At 50.9% G+C, this 13,384-nt stretch overlaps 1 protein-coding gene and 1 pseudogene across 4 annotated transcripts in view; one reads left to right on the top strand and one right to left on the bottom strand.

Annotated features, from left to right (window-relative positions):
• Positions 1–13,384, top strand: part of HNF4A (hepatocyte nuclear factor 4 alpha) — a 77,021-nt gene that overhangs the window by 38,612 nt on the left and 25,025 nt on the right. For 2 of the 4 annotated variants that reach the window (XM_025399230.1, XM_025399229.1), the window contains exon 1: positions 9,002–9,227. The exons of the other annotated variants lie outside the window; for them this stretch is intronic. In XM_025399230.1, coding sequence (XP_025255015.1) covers positions 9,113–9,227 — 115 coding nt within the window. In that variant the 5' untranslated portion in view covers positions 9,002–9,112. Of the gene's footprint in view, positions 1–9,001; positions 9,228–13,384 lie in introns of those variants that run through there. 4 annotated transcript variants of the gene reach the window in all.
• LOC112632967 lies at positions 5,254–6,041 on the bottom strand (annotated as a pseudogene).

The raw sequence follows: 13,384 nt of genomic DNA, 5'->3' as shown, positions 1-13,384 counted from the left end.
GAGCCTTGCAGTCAGCATCTCCCACAGTGCCCTGCTCTCTGCCCTTCTCGTGGCCATCTCTCACTGGCATCCCTGGAAGGGAAGGATAGCCCTGGAGTTAAAGGCACGGACTCTAGAGACAGACTGCCCAGGTTCCAATTCTACTTCTTGTTTCTCATCAGCTGTGTGAGCATGGGTATATGACTCAACCTCTCTGTGCCTCTGCTGTGTAAAATGATAGTGAAAACATTGCCTACCTCCCAGAGTGGCTGGGAGGATCCAGGAAGTAACACGTGCAAAGCCCCTAAAACAACTGCATATCCATTGGCCATGATGATCAATGTGTATATTTCGCTTCATTTCATTTTCATGACAACCCTAGAAGTTATTATAATTCCCAATTTACAGGTGAAGAAACTGAGGCTCAGAGAGGTTGAGAGAGTCAGGGCAGGGCTCTGCATCTTTCTTCAGGGCCTGATTCCTCTAGAGACAGGACGTGGCTGAGATAGATTATAATGTAGTCTCTGGTTTGCAGTGCATGGCTGCTGGTCACATCCTCACAGGGCCCATGGGGCACACAGCCAGGGATTCCATGGATTTGGGTCTTCCAGTGGCTCTCAGGCACCTCTCTGCTTCCAGCTAGCCCTGGGAGGAGGGGGAGTACGGCATGGCAAGGCATTTGCAGAGCTGTCTTTTTCACCAATGTCCTTCAAGACATTGCTCAGGTCCATAGAGAGCCCCCCATTCATTCCCATGCTGGCTGGAGCCCCTGAATACCCGCGGTGACCTTCTGTCCTTGGACAAGTCACTTCCCCCTCTGATCTCCGTCTCCCCATCTGTGCAATGAGGGGATGAGGGTGGATCAGTGGTTTTCCAACCCTCAAATAAAATACTAAGATTGCATGTAAAAGGGAGTCGCCGGTTGAAGCTGGGCCTGTGGATGCATACCCTCGGCTCCCGGGAGCCTTGGAACCCAACTTGAAAAGCCCCAACCCACATCCTCCTAAAGATTCTCCTGGCTCTGACACTGCAGAGTTCTAGAACCCCAAGCTCAAAGCTGCCGCTTCTCATCCCTGTTTGGAAAGCTCTCCCCCAGCTGCCTTTATCTCTCTTTGGTAACAGAGCAAATTTGCTCAGGACCCAGCACAGGGGGAACAAGCAGACTGTTGACTCTTGAGCAAAGCCTCCTCTTTGGAGAGTAGCCGAGGCGGCCGTGGGATATACGTTGGGAGGCCAGCGGCCTCTTGCATAACCCTGGAGGCCTCCTGCCCACCCAGGCCTTTTCAGGGTTAGGGGTGAGGAAAACCGCAAACTCATGCCCAGTTAATTTTTTAAGGCAAAATCAACAGGCTCAGCAATGATTAGCAGCTGGGTAAGTTGGTCTTAATCAGGATGAGGACAGGGAGGGAGGAAGGAGGCCCAGGGATGGGGCCCAGTTATCAGTTAACCACATGAATGTTGCTTCCTTCCAAACCCGCTGGCCTTCAGCCCCAAGCTCCCTCATCTTCCTCTAGGAAATACTCCTGTGACAAGCCAGTGGCCACCCATCATTGGGTGAACAAACACAACGCCACTCATGGTCTGTGATGAAGCAGAAAGTGCTCGTTGTTAAGACAAAGCTCACCCATCACCGCTGCGTGGCTTTGAGCAAGTCCCTTTCACCCTCTGAGGCTCTGTGAGGGGCCCCAGGTGTGGTCCCCGAGTCTATGGTTCAGTTGACCAGCTGCCACTCCCCTGACGGCCTCAGTGTTTCTGTCCACCAAATGGGTGGGTTAGCCGAGGCATCTTTTCCAGTCTTGAAGCTTTGTGGGTGCCTGATTTGATTAAGCCATGGTGGCCTGCGCCCAGAGTGCAGAGGGTGGTATGAGTAGCATTTTAGGAGCTCAAAGAAGAGAAAGGGAGGGGACCTACCTGGTATCTGCCACTGATATCAGCAAGCGTCAGATCCCAGCTCCAGGAAGAGGGCTGTCCTCTCAGATGGGAGGCAGGGGTCCGGTGGGGTGGCTGTGGCTGCAGGGATGGCCTGGCAGAGCCTCTTGGTGGCCCAGACCCCATGTCCCTGGACCTTGGAAGCCGCTAAAGGAAGCAGCAAGACCAGGCCAGCTGGTGGCTGCCTGGACTGGAGTTTGGTCAGTGGTTGGGGACCTATATTGTGAGATAGTTAGGACTTTGTCCACAAACTGGAATTTGAAATTTCAAAGGGGCAAAACTGAAGGGCCCTACCCCAGAGTGGAGATGGCTCTTGGCTTCTTTCCTCCACGACTTTTGTTCTTTGTCTTGATAAGTCCCAGTTTTTCCTGCACCGCTCCCGGAGTGGTGGTTGGGGAAGAAAAGATAGGAGATAGTGGTGTGGTGAGCACCAAGGGGAAGAGAAGATGCCAGGCAGCCCTGGGGTGGCCAGGCATGTGGAGGATGCCCCCGAACCTGCCTATGCCCAGGGATAAGGTGCTTTACCTCTCAGGTCTTTGAGTTCCCATGCAAGACTGAGGCAGTGAAACCAGCAGCTCCAGTGCCTTAGAATTCTGAAGTCCTTTCTGGGATTCCAGGAGTCATGATCCAGGCAGTGCATAGAGGGGTGAAGCCCTCAAGCTCTGGAGGTAGACTTGGGTTCAAACGACAGCCCCTCCCTTACGAGCTGTGTGGCTTTGGACAAGTCACTTCACCTCTCTGAGCCTCAATTTTGTCATCTTTAAAATGGGGATGACAATAGCCCGTATCTCAATGGGCAGATAATATGAGAAGAGTAGAAGGTTTTTAGCACCAGGACTAGCACAGAATTTCTCTGTAAACATTAGACCTTATTATAATGTAAAAGGAAAACAATGTGGTTCACAGTGGCAGCTCCCTTACCACCGTCCACAGCAGAGGCACGAGCTCCCTACACATGCCTCCCCGACTGCAGGCTGACCAGGGCAATCCCTCTTTCCCATCTCAATTGGGTCTCTCGGTGGGTTCCAAGGTCCCCTGCTATCCCCTGGAATCTGCTGCCTCTTGAGTTGGGGCCTGACAGCCAGTGAGCCAAGGTAAAGAACGGCTGCTAAATTGATGGCATTGAGGCCAGACCTTGTTCATGGCTGGGCATGCGGTACCTGGAGCTGTCCTGAGCAGGGGTCCTGATTCCAACTGATTATGTGGCCAGTGTTCATGGAGTCAATGACCAATGACAGTAATTGCTACTGTTGTACTGTGTGCGTACACCTGGTCACTTAATGCTTGAATCATCCCTACAAAGAAGGTATCAACCCAATTTTTCTGGTGCTGAAACTAAGGCTGAGAAAGGTAGAAGTTGAGGTCACAGAGTTTGGTACATTGGCACTGCCTGGATTTTAACCCAGATCTATCTGACTACAAGGTCTGTGGTTTATTCCCCTAAAGAGAGGTCGGGGGAAGTGGGGGCTAAGAATCTTATCTACTCTCTCATTTAATCTTCACCACAAACTACAAGTTAGACCCATTTTACAGAAGGAGTAACCAAGGTTCGAATTAAAACTTACCTTGTACAGACAGCTGGTCCTGGGCTGGGAATATAGTCACTGGTATGCAGGCACCAGAGACCAACACCCACAGGCTAACACCCACTCAGTCCACAGGAAGAAGCTGAATATTTTTTTATAAGCAGAGAAAAAAAAACCAAACAAACCAATACTGTGACATTTGCTCTGTGACTTCCTGTATTTATTATGTGCTCATACCTAAGCATTGTCAGGATAATGTTCTTCCTCATTAGAGGGCGTTATGAAGTTGCTTTCTTTTTTTCCATTAGTTAAAAGAAATTCCCTTGGAGGAAGGGAATGACTCTTTTTATAATTCATACATAATAATTGTACATATGTATGGAGCACATGTTTTTTGTTTGTTTGTTTGTTTGTTTGTTTGAGATAGAGTCTCGCTCTGTTGCCCAGGTTGGAGTGCAGTGGCATCATCCCAGCTCACTTGCAAGCTCCGCCTCCTGGGTTCACGCCATTCTACTGCCTCAGCCTCCCGAGTAACTGGGACTACAGGCGCCCGCCACCATACCCAGCTAATTTTTTGTATTTTTAGCAGAGACAGGGTTTCACCGTGTTAGGCAGGATGGTCTCGATCTCCTGACCTCGTGATCCACCCGCCTTGGCCTCCCAAAGTGCTGGGATTACAGGCATGAGCCACCGCACCCGGCCCGAGCACATGTATTTTGATACATGCATACAATGTGTCATGATCAATCCAAGTATTTAGGGTATCCATCACTTCAAACATTTATCATTTCTTTGTGTTAGGTACATTTCAGATCTTCTCTTCTAGCTATTTTGAAATATACAATAAATGATTGTTAACTATAATCGCCCTACTGTGCTATAAGAACTAGATCTTATTCCTTCTATTTCACTGTATTTTTGTACCCATGAACCAACGTCTCTTCATCCCTTGAATGAAACATTCTTTTTTTTTTTTTTTAAGACAGAGTCTTGCTCTATCACCTAGGCAGCAGTGCAGTGGCACAATCTCGGCTCACTGCAGCTTCTACCTCCCGGGTTCAAGCGATTCTCCTGCCTCAACCTCCCAAGTAGACTGGATTGCAGGGGCTTGCCACCATGCCTGGCTAATTTTTGATTTTTGTATTTTTAGTAGAGACAGGGTTTCTCCATGTTGGATAGGCTAGTCTTGAACTCCTGACTTCAGATGATCCGCCTGCCTTGGACTCCCAAGGTGCTAGGATTACAGGTGTGAGCCACAGCGCCTGGCCTGAAACGTTCAAGATCTCAAGATACTGTACATTTAAAGCACCCCAATGTCCTCTCTTTCCACTTCCCATTCTGTCTGCTTATCTAACATGAAGAACATTGTATTAATCTGATTTTTAAGGATTTTTTGTCTGTTGTGTGTTAAGTGTTTGTTTGGTACCCCAGTGAAAACATTCTGCATTGCAGACCAATGTGTGCTTCTTTCAGGGGCCTGGGATCATTGCCTTCTTAGCCATTGTCACAAAATACATGGAGTCATATTTAAAATGTAAAGTTGTAACATACATATGTTTAAAATGGGAATGCAAAGCAAAAAGATGGATGTGCAATGTCATGTGTATTCAGTTCTCTGTACTTAGTAAATGTAACTGACTTGTCTGTTAGTGAACTATGGGTGCAAGGACACATCTCTGGCTACTTTGCATCTGTAATCCACAAAGATTCTGGGCAGCTGTATTATCACAGCTTGTTGTCTGTCTGTTTGTTTTTTGCTGGCTGAAGGAAAATTTGTATTTTAATTACTTTTATGTACAGAAAACTCAACAGTGCACATTTAACCCAGGTTAGTGGCAAGTTCTTTAGCCTTTGCCTTTTTGAGCTTGGTGATATGAGCCACAGACTTGGGACCCAGGACATTGCCGCCCCAGTGACGGTGGATCTCATCGTATCTGTCATTGTAATTGGTCCTGATAGCTTCCACCAGCTTAGCCAAAGCGACTTTGTCTTCCGAGTTCACTTATGTGGTGGTGACAGTGGTCCAGGTCTTCCTGTGGACTAGACATCCCAGTCTTGCCTTCCCCTTGATAATGCAGTAAGAGACTCCCATTTTACAACACAGGGCAGACAAGAAGACAACCAGCTTGATGGGATCCGTGTTGTGTGCAGTCACCACCAGCTGAGCCTTCTTGTTCTCCACCAAGGTGGTGACGGTGTTAACTCCTGCTGGAAGGACAGGTGGTCTCTTAGAGGAGACGTCCCCTTTGCCAGCAGCTTCCTCGGCCTGGGCCGAGAGCCTCTGCTTCTTCTCTTGCTTTGTCTCTGGTCTGTACTTGTGGGCCAGCTTAAGCAGCTGAGTAGCTGTCTGGTGGTCCAGGGCCTGGGTGAGCTGGTTAATTGCAGGAGGCACTTTCAGCGACTTACAGAGGATGGCTCTCTGCTGATAGAGCGGGGCCATTTCACAAAGCGGGTGAGGTCTCTTTTGGGCTGGATGTCCTGTCCAATGTCAAAATTCTTAGGCCTTTTCTCAAACAGGGGATTCACCACTTTCTTGGCCTCCTGTTTTTTCACAACAGCAGGGGCAAGAGCCACCTTCTTTCCCTTGACCTTCTTTCCTTTCGGCATCTTGGGCAGTGGGAGGAGAGCCATAGCTTGCTTTAAATAAACTATGTGGTAACAATGAACAATAAGAATAGAAGAAATAATAGCTTGCCTGAGGTCACAGAGCCAGCAGATCTTATAGGTGGTGCATCATTTATATAAGGAATGTGTATCTAGAAGATATTGTTTGGCGTTGGCTAAGGGTGGAATGAATCATGTATGTAATAGATTATACAATTTACAGTAATGAGTGGACAGATTTACTTATGGGGCAGGTTATAATGTAGTGGGATGAGAATCTAGAACGTGCCTCCTAGGCAGTCATACAGATTGTGCATTTGGTAAGTCAGGTATGTCGTGGTTTGTGTATCTAATAGCTCTTCATCTGCAGGCTGTCCACCTAGTAAGCTCTTGGATATAACGGGTCATGGCTGTGGCATGGTGTGGTTGATCCTGGTTGATCGTAGACCTTATTTAATTGAATCTAAGATGTCATCTATAGAAAAACGCATTGTTATTTTTGTTACCAGTGAAATTCTGACATGCCATTGATCACATTTCCCTTTAAGCAATGTGGAAGTGTGCCTCAGAGTGGATGAGGCCATGGATTGCTGGGTTGTGTGGGGCGTAGCTGTGCCTGTGGCCTGCCATAGGTGCCAGGCAGGTGGCAGAGGCCTGGGCTCGGCTCCTGGAGGCTCCTCCCGGAGCTGCCCTCCACTCTTACCCCTTGGTAAGAGTTTACTAAGGGGTAAACTCTTCTGTGTTTACCCCTTAGTCAGATCTTCCGTTTCTGTCCACCTCTGCACTGCCCCCAAGGCCGGTGGAGCCAGATCAGATATTCCTGGGGTAGGCATGGGAGGAACCCACTGGTATATGGTCTTTTTCAGCCCCTTATCAAATCTCAAAGTGTGGGTTGTGGGGGGCTGCCTCTTGCTCCCTGCCTCAGAGTCTTGTCCTGGCCAACAGAAAGCTGAGCCAGGATCATTTTTCCATTTTACAGAGGGAGAAATTGAAGCCCTGAGAAGAGACGATGGAAATAAAGTTATCGGAATAGTGACTGAGCCAGTTCCTAAACCCAGGTCTCCTGACACCAAATCTAGCCTCTCTTGTCCTCCACAATAGTTGCTCCTTCTCCCCTTTCCCTGCAGGATATAGCACTTCCCAGTCATCTCAGCTTCAGAGGTCAGATCAAGTGGGGAGAATAAAGCTAAGCAGGGCAGAGAAAGGGCTTCTAGCAGTGGGAAGAACATGGAGATGCCTCCTCAGAGCACTCAAACACATGCCCTGACTCCCGATTTGCTCACTCATTAATTCACCCACACATTCACTCATTTTCTCACTCGTTAATTCACCCACTCTAATTCTCTCACCCATTTGCTTATTCACTCACTCATTAATTCACCCACCCATTCACTTATTAATTTGCCCACCCATTTGCTCACTTACTCAGTAATTTACCCTCTCATTTGTTCATTCACTCACTCAATTCATGCATTCAGTCAACTCACTCATTAATTCACCCTGTCTCTAATTCAATCGCTCCTAATTCACCCACTCATTAATTCCCCCACACACTCCCTCATTAATTGGTGCTCCCACTAATTCACCCACTCGTGCTCACAGGTGTCACCGGGTCCCTCCAACCTGCCCTTCCAGTCAGCAGCAGAGGACAGGCTCCCAGGCCTCCCAAGTCTCAGGCTTTCCTTCCTCTGCCCTCACTCTCTGCCTTCTACATCAAGACTTTACTTCCCCAGATTGATTGGCAGCCCTTGAAAATGTCTGCACAGAAGGCAATGAGGGCTGGAGGGAGTGAGAAGAACAGAGCGCACCATGAGCTTCAGACAGCCAGGACCAGCTGTGTAGTTTTCAGGGCCCCATCCAAAACAAAAATGCACAACCCCTTGTTCAAAAGTCATGATGGATTTTAAGTCATGATGAACCAGGCACCAGGACTTTCTAAGGGTTGGGCTGCCTGTGACTGCACTGGCGATACCCCCACCAAGCCCACTCTGAAGGTAGGAGACAGGTGGAGAGAAACAGGGATGGAAAGGGGGATACACAACAGGGATAGGGAGGAGGAAGAGGATGGAGGTCTATGAGGCCCCATTTGGCGTGTGACTTATGCCATCTCATTTCCTTCTCAGACCACCCTTTGAGGTTGATTGTACATTTTACAGAGAAGGAAACTGAGGCTCAGAGAGAATCATTTACCCAAGGTCCCAGTTAGTAGATGGTAGGCGCCAGAATGTAAATCCAGGTATCTGCCTGCTCTGGGAGGGGGTGGGGGTGGGGGAAACAGGAGAATGTGACGGGAAAATCCGAGATGGAGTTGGCCTGGGCAGAAACACTGGGAGCTGTGGGAGATGGTGAAGGGCAGGGTGGGATCACAGGGAGCAGGAGCAGAGAATTGGAGGTGAGTCTGGCCCTCCCAAACTTCCAGTCCATTCTGCTCCCAGGGGAACCGGGAAACTGCAGGGGAACTGGAAGGGAGCTCCCAGAACAAGGTTTCAGAAGATTGGCATCTGGGGCCTGGGATTTAGGTTTCTAAATCATGGGCCATGGGGCAGCCTTATCTCCGCAAGAGCATTGAGGGTAGAAGTCAATGATTTGGGAAGTTATTGAATTAGGGGATCTCAGAGGTAGGCTGTCAGTGCCTGATAGTATCAGTTAGAATGCCTGACTTGGGGTGACAATGGCTTGGAGGGGTGGGTGAGTCAAGGGTCAAATGAGTGCCCATGAGTCATGATGCCTGCCTTGTACAATTGATAACTGAACATCGGTGAGTTAGGGCCTCAACAGTTGTAATTAGCACCCCGGGTGTCAGCCAGAAACCAACAAACAGCCAAATCCCTGCAGCCCCGCCCTGCCTATCCACCGGCGGGGGACCGATTAACCATTAACCCCCACCCCTCCCCGGCAGAGCCTCCACCCCTTCACAGAGGCTAGGCCAAGACTCCCAGCAGATCTTCCCAGAGGACGGTTTGAAAGGAAGGCAGAGAGGGCACTGGGAGGAGGCAGTGGGAGGGCGGAGGGCGGGGGCCTTCCGGGTGGGCGCCCAGGGCAGGGCAGGTGGCCGCGGCGTGGAGGCAGGGAGAATGCGACTCTCTAAAACCCTCGTCGACATGGACATGGCCGACTACAGTGCTGCACTGGACCCAGCCTACACCACCCTGGAATTTGAGAATGTGCAGGTGTTGACGATGGGCAACGGTAGGTGGGGGCAGGTGTGTCAGTGGGGGCAGGTGTGCCTGGGTCCAGGAACAGATCTTTGGCACTCAACTTTGGGGTGGGAGGAGAATGATAGAAAATGGTAGGTTGGTCCTGCAGGCCAGCACAGGTGTTGCCAGGTGAAGCCCATGTGCCCAGGTGCAGTGATCACGGGCATTCCGGGTGAAGGGAGGCCTGCAAGGGCCAATTTCCAGCAAAAGTCAATCCCGGCTATTCCTCCCAGGCCCTTCCATCCCTCACTGCCTCACAGCGGCTCTGCTTGGCGCTTGGCGCAGTGACGTGATGGTGAGCTCCCCCTTGGTGCCCAGCTCCAGCAATTCAGCCCAGCACGGCCGCTTCGTGAACCCCTCGGGCCTAGGTTCAGAGAGACAGCAAGGGACGTTGTATCCCTGGAGACGGTGGTTGGAGACATAACTGCATTTCTTGGTGTCTTTGGGACTTTCCTAGGGAAAACGGAGTTCTCAGGGAAGTCTTGCTAACTACGAAGCCAACTCAGCACTGTGTGTGTGGTGTGTGCGTTCTTGTGTGATGGTGAGTTTCCATGTAGGTTGTATGGGTGGGGTGATGCCTTCAGGAACACATTTACATATGTGTGTTCATTTGTCTCTGTGTGTGAGTTCTGGGTCTATTTTCCTTTGTATTCATTGAGTGGGTCTGTGTCTCTAGGAGGTGCCCGTGTTGATCTTGCTTATGCATGTAAGTGACTATGTGTGTGTATGTGTGTCTGTGGATGTTGGTACATGTGTGCTGTGTGTGCGGGTCATAGAGCACATGTGTTTGTGCATGTAGACCTGTTGGAGTGCCCTGTTCTTCCTGCATCTTTATCCTGTGTGGGCGTTTTGTCGTGTGCCCATATTTGTACCTGCTGTGTACATATGCAGTCCCCCGTACTGCGGGCGGGGGTCAGCGGTCTCTGGTGTGCCCACATTTATACCTGCTGTGTACACACACAGTCCCCCGTACTGCAGGCGGAGGTCAGCGGTCTGTGGTGTGCCCATATGTGTGCCTGTGTACATATGCAGTCCCCCGTACTGCGGGCGGGGGTCAGTGGTGTCTGGTGTGCCCATATGTGTGCCTGTGTACATATGCAGTCCCCCGTACTGCGGGCGGGGGTCAGCGGTCTGTGGTGTGGCCATATGTGTGCCTGTGTACACACACAGTCCCCCATACTGCGGGCGGGGGTCAGCGGTCTGTGGTTGGCCATATGTGTGCCTGTGTACACACACAGTCCCCCATACTGCGGGCGGGGGTCAGCGGTCTGTGGTGTGCCCATGTGTACCTGTGTACATATGCAGTCCCCCGTACTGCGGGCAGGGGTCAGCGGTCTCTGGTGTGGCCATATGTGTACCTGTGTACATATGCAGTCCCCTGTACTGCGGGCGGGGTCAGCGGTCTCTGGTGTGCCCGATTGCACAGACCCAAGTGCAGAACTCTGTTGCTGCCATTCACCAAGTGAGAGTCACATCAGCAACATGTTCGTTTGTCTCTGAGCAGATTTTGTTGCGGACGTGTCTCTGCAGATTTAGGCATCCCTCCGACATCTCCGGAGCATATCTGGAGGGGCGGGCAGTTCTCCTCCCCAGGGAGGTAGGGGAAAAGAGGAGGCCTGGAAACCCCTCCTGGAGGGAAGGGCCCCATCGGTCCCAGCCTCAGAGGAGAGGGGGCAGCAGCTGGCTGAGGTCAGCCTGCCACCCCACTTCCTTGCGTGTCTTGGAGCCACACAGCCAGTATCAGGCTGCAGCTCCAGCTGAGGCCTGGAAGCTTGTGGTCAGCTCAGCTAGAGCGAGGAGGCAGCCGCTGGGCACTGCCTGTTGTCAGCTCAGCAGGTGCTCACCTGCCCCTGCTATCCAATCACTGTGTGACCTTGGGCATGTCACCTCCCCTCTCCTGGCTTCTGTATCTTCTACAAAACAGGCTTCACTCCCCCAGGCCTGCTGGCTGGCGGGCTTTTAGGCCTGAGGGCCATGCGAGGAGCGCAAGGCGAAAACACACCAGAGATAGCAAACAAGTTGCAGCTGTACTAGGTGGAGTGTCGCGTGGCCCCACGAGGACCGCTGCCCTGCCCCGGGCTGCTCCCCGACCCCATCACCTTTTCAAAGCCCAGGAACTGTGTGCTCCTGAGGCAGAGGGCAAGCCCCTGAACTGGATGTCCCAAAGACAAGACCGCCTCCAGCTCTGGAACCAGAAAGATCTGGGCGCAAATCCAGCATAGATCCTTCCAACCTGTGTGAACGTGGCAAGGCAGTTTCCTCTCTGAGCCTCAGTTTCCTCAGCTATAAAATGGGAATAAATAATAGTGTCTGCCTCCCAGCACTGGCCAGACGATAAATAGCCTGGGTGCTTAGCCCTGGTAAAGGGCCTGGCCCCAACATGGGTCGTGTCAAAGGCTCTGAGCATCTGTAAGCAGGGTTCCCACGTTCCTCACTGGAGTTTGAAGTGGTCTGAATTGGGGTTATGTGAAGTTGTCCTCTGAAGTGTTTTGAGTACATCCTGGGCTGGTGGCTCAAAGGCTCCAAGGATATTTCTTCCCCGTCCACTCCCCACCCCAATGCAGCGGCAGCCCCAGCAGACATCTCAACACGTGCGGCACTGGCCGGAGTAGCCCAGCAAGCCTGGACCATAAACCCGTGGCTCTGCTTCACAGCAAGCAGTGCGATGACATCAGGAAGCCACTTGTCCTCTCTAAGCCTCAGCGTCCTCACCTGCAGAATGGAGGTGCTCGGCTGACCTCAGAGGGGAGATGATAGAGCTGACAGCCCCCAGCTCATCCTGCCCCAGAGCTGGGAGCTACTTCCCCAGCCTCCTACTGAATGACCAGGAGCTGTGGGGTCAGTCTCCCCGGGGGTCGAGGGAGGAGAGGCCGAGGGAGAAAGGGCACCCATGTGGCTTAACAATTATCCCCATCTCCAGGAATAATTCACCAAGTCCTGGGGACACCTGGGAGTCTGTGATGGCAGAAATGAGATGCGGCAGTGTCTGCTTGTGACAGAGCCTGGAAGTCCTCTGCTCCGACAGTTTTCCTATGCAGAAAAGTTTTTATTTCACGAACACTGATACAGTGCTTACTATGCGCCAAGCACTTCACATACACAAATGAGTATTCACCGGGTCCCCATAACAAACCTAGGGGAATATCACGTTCCCCATGCTACAAATGAGGAAACAAAAGCATAGAGAAGTAAACGAACACAGCCAACGTCACATGGCTAAAAAGTGGGCAAGCCGGGACTGAACCCTGGGCAGAAGGACTTCAGAGGCTGTGCTGTTACCTACAGCACATGGCCCTCTCTGGGTCTAACTGGATGCCTCTGAGGAATCCAAGGTCGGATTCAGGATTTCTATGAATACACGTGTGTGTGTGTGTGTGTGCATGTTTGTATGTGACTGTGTGTATGTTAGTGCATGTGTGTATGTGTGTGTGGATTGTGTGTATGTGCATGTATATGTGTGGACTGTATGTGTGCACACGTTTGTGTATGTGTGTGCTGATGTGTGTATGTGTCCATGTGTGTGCATGTGTATGGACTGTGTATGTGTGTGCATGCATGTGTTATGTGTGGACTGTGTGTGCATATGTGTGTGCACATCTGTGTGTGCATGTGTGGACTGTGTGTATGGGTGTGTGCACTGTGTGTTTGTGGACTATGTGTGCATATGTGTGAACTGTGTGTGTATATTCATGTGTGTGGAGTGTATGTGTACACATGAGTGTATATATGTGTGTTGATATGTGTGTATGTGTGTGTGAATTGTGTGTGCGTATGTGTAGACTGTGTGTGTGTTCTTGTGTGGACTGTATGTATGTGCGTGTGTGCGTGTGTGTGTGACTGTGGTGTGTGTGTGTGCCTGTGTGGACTGTTGTGCATGTCTGTGCATGTGTGGACTGTGTGGTGTGTGCATGTGTGTGTGGACTGTGTGGTGCATGTGTATGTGTTTGTGTGTGGACTGTGTGGTGTGTGTCAACTGTTTGATGTGTGTGTGCATGTGTGTGTGACTGTGTGGTGTGTGTCTGTGTGCATGTGTGTGGGCTGTGTAGTGCGTGTGTGTGCTTATGTTTGGTGTGTGTGGACTGTGTGGTCTGTGTGTGTGTGTGCATGTGTGTGTGGACTATGTGGTGTGTGTGGACTGTGGCGTGTGTG

The sequence above is a fragment of the Theropithecus gelada genome, chromosome 10 (genome assembly GCF_003255815.1).
Source record: "Theropithecus gelada isolate Dixy chromosome 10, Tgel_1.0, whole genome shotgun sequence".
NCBI classification, from domain to species: domain Eukaryota; kingdom Metazoa; phylum Chordata; class Mammalia; order Primates; family Cercopithecidae; genus Theropithecus; species Theropithecus gelada.
This window is presented reverse-complemented; position numbering and strand designations above follow the sequence as displayed.